Below are 5,987 nucleotides of genomic sequence, written 5' to 3' on the forward strand. Positions count from 1 at the left end.
CGGTCTTGGGCATACCACCCATGAGCTTTAAGCCTTGCCTTGAGCAATATTCAGGGCATACTATTATAATTTTAGGTTGTATATGTACTCAAACTGAACTCTCTAATTGTAATTTGTAAAGGACAATTTTATATTATATCAATCCACAAGCCAAAATACACAGCCTTCATTAAACAAATCCAAAATTTAGGTTAGCAGATAATTAAAATTGATCCCTATCTAGCTCCAATAATTTAAAAACACACTAGGATTTCTATTAGTCTTGTAAAATCAAGCAAACACTCCTTTTCATTGCATCATTTCACATAGACTATGTATACACAATACATAAATTGGCTTACATACAATTCCACAAAATTGTCTATTTTATTTCATGAAATTCACACCATATGCATATGATCTCATCACCTTTTGTTAATCTGCCATTTGAAGAAATCTACACAAGTCTCCTAAATTGATAGGATTGATACAATTGATAACACCTTTCAACGTTCCGATGGTCCAATGCATGGGACAAAAACGTGGAAGGAGGATATGGATGAAAAGCAAGTAAAAATGGAATAAGGAAAATAAATGAGAAAAGCACCAAGCGACTGTAGGGGCCGAAGACACCTGCCTCTAATAAGTCAACAAAAACAAAAAATCTTTGAAAACGACCTATGGATAGCCTCCATATCCGAGGGCAATAAAGGCTCTAATGGGCATTTAAGTTGTGAAAAAGTGGGCACCCCAAAAACAAAGTTCAAAAGCTATGAAGATATTTATGGTAAGAAAAGATGATAAGGATAGCAAGACTATGGGGAGGTAAGGTTTGGCATCTCGAGAAATTTTGTAGTACCGCAGTGGTACGAAACTTTTCTAATAAACATAATAGTAGCATTCAACAATAGTGTGGAACCAATGAAATAGAAGAAACATGTATGATGGTAATACTATAACATTTTCCCAAATTAGATTGACATTCATATGTGCCTTTAATTATAGCTTGGTTTAGGGATTGTTTCCTAAGAAAGAAGGTGGAGATTCGTCTCATAAAATCATCTTACCTCACAAAGATGGCAGAGGATCAATCTAATAGCAGCAAGCCTAACCTCTTGGGGTTCACTTCCAAGCCTTCTCCACCAAAAGTCCCAAAAAATGGAAGTTTGAAGTTATGGTTGTGGCCCGGAGGAGAGGATGAGAAACAAAATACCCATGTAACCCACAAAGTTATGCCAACCTACTAGCCAAGTCATTATCGGTACCAATCACAGAGCATTTCTCCCAATTCATATCTATACCAAAAACGGACTTAGTGATGTGGAAGAATCATATCAAGATTAGCACAAGATTGGCAGAAGAGATCCCTCCAAGATCCTAAGATGCATCACACATTTTCTAACTCACTTTTTATTGGAAGAAAAAAATGAAAGAATACACAGACATTCAAAAAGAAAAAGAGCTAACTATAAAAAGGGGCTCCAATCAAGTAAAATGTGACTCAATGAGTAATTTAAAAAAAAAAAAAAAAAAAGACACAGAGAAACAAAGAATCTAATAAGGTCTCGAACATCCCTAGTGGACATGAATATTAGAAGTAATGATAACGTAAAATATCACTAGTTTCTATGTACTAGCAATGGCAAAGGTGGGGGAGGGTTTCCAACCACGGTGCATCCACATAAAGAAAAAGTTGCACTCATACTACATAGAATAATACTTGACTTAACACCAGTTACTAAAACGCCTGGTTACTTCCAAAATATGGTTTGCTGGATCTACTAATTTGTTATACATATAATAAATAAGTTAATAGATACATTCCACCTAAAAATATGAAAGTAGAATCTCCAAATTTGATGTAGAGAGTGAATTATATACATATATTTAAAGAAAGAATTGCTTCAGGAAGAAAAACAAAAGCATTCCTATTATATCAGTAAACGCAGGCATGCTTCTGTATGAATATTTCTCTATCTCAGATGATTAGTACACGTGCAAACACACAATAATAGAGTAGATTCATGATTAAGGATGTCAAGGCATTAAACTGTACTCCTTAAGCTTAGAGTGAGTTTTAGGTGACTTTTGAAAGTAGTGTTTTCAAATAGAGCACTTTTTACCGTTCAAAAATCTTTACCACACCTCTCATTCTTACAATTCTCCACTGGTCCGAATGAACTAAAGACTACATCCAACCCATGATCCTATTAAGGAAGGATGACAAGTCTCATGCAAACATTGACCATTCAATACACAAGAACCGCCATTACAAGAGTTTAATCATCTATATAATTTTACTCTAAAGTATCCTAAACAACATTATCAGCAACTCGTAATTTCCTCTATACCGAACGGTACTATTTTGATAAGGAGCATTCATTCCAAAAGTTCCACCAATCCAAATGATAATATATACAATCAACACACAATATGTTCTGTATTCAACTACATATAACATAATTACATAAAAAGTTATTGAAAGCGAGAATAGAAACAAGTCCACCATAGTCATACACTTCTAAACAAACATCAAAATGGAGAATATCTGGCAAATTTTATAACATTCTGATCATACCATACATTCAACTTTGCTCCAATGGAAAACTAAACTACAGCTACACTTGAGTCGCTTCTGGCATCAGAAAACAAACCAAGAAAACCCATAACAATACAAGAAGCAATCTCGGCAAACAGAGATATCTAACCTTAAGACTCCGCCGCTTCCGAAGTTTCAGACTTCATCTCGGTGTCGCCGTCCTCCTTAAGCACCACCGCAGCGCTGCCGCTAATACCACCGTCCTTCTCATCCGGAAACCGAACCACAACCACAGGACACACACAATGATGAACGCAATAATCGCTAACACTCCCAAGGCCGCCGTCGTTACCGCGCTTAGCTGCACCAAAGCCGCGACTGCCCATGATTAGGGCATTGAGCCCTAATCTCTCCACTTCCAAACACAGCCTCTCTCTCATGTCATGATCCTTCACTATGTGAATCTTGTACGGAATTTGAGCATCTTTTATAGGTTTGGCTAGATCGGCAGCTTTCGAGGCAGTGAAGGCATCAAAATCGTCCTCCAATTTACGCTTTGACCGCTCGGTGCGGTTCTGATTTTGATTGTTTTCACCATCGGCAACATCCTCGTCGTCGGGATTATCAGCAGCAGTGTCCAGGGAAATGTCAATGCATCCCCAATCGGCGCCGAAGAGGACGGAAGTAGGGCTAACATGGAGAAGAATAACAGCATCACCGGGGCGAAGGTAGTGTTGGACAGCCCAGCGGACCGCAAAAGCACTCTCTTCGGAAAGGTCGACGGCGACGCCTACCTTGCGGCGGGCGCCGGCGGTGGGGGTGGGGGTGGCGACGGGCGTGGTGGCGGAGGGGTGGCGAGGGGAGGCTGGATGGTGAATTTTGATGGAGGGAAGTTGGGGGTCAGGGTCTAAAGAGTGATTTCGAAGCTGCTGGTGAGGATCCATGAAGAAAATCGAAGGTGGTTAGAGAAAACTAGGGAAATGGACGCTCAGAGATTTCCGGCGAACTGGTTGGGAATGGAAAATGCAAGAAATTGGAGTAGAACAAAAGGAAGGTGGCGGAAGGTCTTAGAGAAGATGTTTTTTTCGTGGGCTTTTGTTAAATGGCTATCTTTAGCTGGTCGGAAAGGAACACGGGAAAACTCCATAATATTGGGCCCAATTTGAACCATGGCCCAATTTATAAACCCAAAGTAGATGATTTCTCACGATGGGCTTTCTACTCATATAGGACTCAATTACACCATTTTTCGGTTTAAAAGAGAAATATCCAATTTTAAAGTTTCATTTGAAAAAAAAAATGGTAAAAATATTTCAAAACTACAAAAATAGTAAAATATATTTATATAATACAAAATAGGAAAATTCTTATAAATAAAAAATTCCAAAAAATATTTACACTTTATAGCAAAAAGTTCTAAATTGTTTTGTACTTTTGAAACATTTTGTTATAAATTGTAAATATTTTTAAATATTTAAAAAAACTCATAGAAAATACTAATTAGTAAATGAAAAAACTACCTTAAAACAAAAAAATTAAGTACAAACGAGAATGTAAAGATACACAGCTTCAAAAACAACTCGAATACCACATTCTATAACCACAAATGCATAGTATCTAACCATTCCAGAAGTAAAAACTAAAAATCACTCAATATGATTCTTAATGCTTTCAGCTACTTATAGAACTCATGTATGCGAGGAAAGATGACGACGAGGTGATGTGGGTCATTAGAAACTTATGGATGTCTACAACGATGGACTTCCTCCAAGGTGAGAAAGAGCAAAATTGATTGTATCAGTGAAGTTTTTGTTGGCGAGTGAGTATTTAAAAGAATTGCAACTTTAGGACAATGTGACTATTTGAGATATAACTGCGTTTGACACCAAACCAGTTGTAGGGAGTTTCATCATCTTCATTCCATGGGGGTAATTTTGCTCATAGGATCTTGAAAGCCAACTTTAAACACTATTAGTCCCAAAACATTATTGTTGAAAATGTTCAAAGTAGAAACAAAAGCAGGAAATATGTGTGCGAGCAAAAAAGGTTGGCAACCTAGCAAGGGTGATTGTCAAAAGCTAGCCAAGATGATAGAATTCAAGAAAGGATTGTGAAACCAACGATCACACACAATTAAGAATGAGAAAAAGAGATTTTGGAGGTGGCTAAATAAGGAATACGAAGAAAGTGAGATTTAGGGTTTTTGTTATCTTATAATAATAATAATAATAATAAACTAAACACACACACATATATATATATATGTATATATATGTATGTATGTATGCATGCATGCATGCATGTATATGCGTGCATATGTTTTAAACATTTAAAGTTTAATTCCCATTTATATGTTTCTTGTTAAGTAGAACAAGTCATTTTTACGTGTTTCTATATGAAAATTTGAAAACAACGAAAATATAAAAAAAATCAAATTAATTTGATAACAATATGTATAAAATAATGGAAAAAAATACTTAAATACAATTGAATTTATAACAAACATTTAAATAAACCGAAAGTTAGTTAGATAAAATCAAATTTGATAATAAAAGATAAATTCAAATATAAATTGGGGAAAAAAACCAGGAAATTTTTGTTTATTGTGATTAATTCAATAACTAGTTAGATAAAAGGGAAATTATTTGAAATGGTAAAACTATTGAAAATATTTACAAGATATAACAAAATTTTAGAACTATCAATAATGGACACTGATAGAACTATCAATATCACTATAAACACGGATAGAAATCTATTAGTGTCTATTAGCTTCTATTATTGACAGTTCTAAAATTTTGCTATATTTTGTAAATATTTTAGTTTATTTTTCTATATTTAAAAACAACTCTAGATAAAATTTAATTTGATAATAAAATATAAATTCAAATTTAGTTCGAGGGAGAAAAATCAGGAATGAGGCTCATTTATTTACAATTATACTGTATTCATAATTTCCTTTTCATTTAAGCTTCAACAATTACATTGTATTTATAACTCTATCAACCACAAAACCTATGAAAGAAGCCTAACTCGTTGTAGAGGCATAACAAAAACAGCAAGATTGCAAAAGTGAATACTTATTTGCTTGTCAAAAAAGACAAATTAATGGTATAATAATATAATAAGATGATAATGAATAAAAGGTGATTAAAAAAATACAAAAAATGATAAAATTTTAACTAAAATATATAGTTTGTTAGATGATAATATGTATAAAATATTGAGTAAAATCCTAATCATGATAAGAAAAATGATCCGAATTTAAAATGATAAAAAAAACGAATGAAATAATATAAAATCTAAATATATACTATAAATTAAAATCAAAATGGTGATAAACAAATTAAAGATTGATTAATTCTATATATTTTTCGAAAAATGGTTAAATTAAATCAAAATATATATGAAACTGTCCATTCAAATTTTAAATTGGGAGAAAAATCCGATACCTTTTATCTCTTGAATT

The 5,987-nt window shown here is 33.9% G+C and overlaps 1 protein-coding gene across 1 annotated transcript; it reads right to left on the reverse strand.

The window, feature by feature from the left end:
* Nucleotides 1-2,370: 2,370 nt before the first annotated feature.
* On the reverse strand, nucleotides 2,371-3,600 carry LOC120087186 (universal stress protein PHOS32-like). The gene has a single exon (XM_039044093.1). The coding sequence runs from the start codon at nucleotides 3,460-3,462 to the stop codon at nucleotides 2,689-2,691; it is 774 nt and encodes a 257-aa protein (XP_038900021.1). The 5' UTR covers nucleotides 3,463-3,600; the 3' UTR covers nucleotides 2,371-2,688.
* Nucleotides 3,601-5,987: the final 2,387 nt, after the last annotated feature.

This window comes from Benincasa hispida, chromosome 9 (genome assembly GCF_009727055.1).
Source record: "Benincasa hispida cultivar B227 chromosome 9, ASM972705v1, whole genome shotgun sequence".
NCBI lineage: Eukaryota > Viridiplantae > Streptophyta > Magnoliopsida > Cucurbitales > Cucurbitaceae > Benincasa > Benincasa hispida.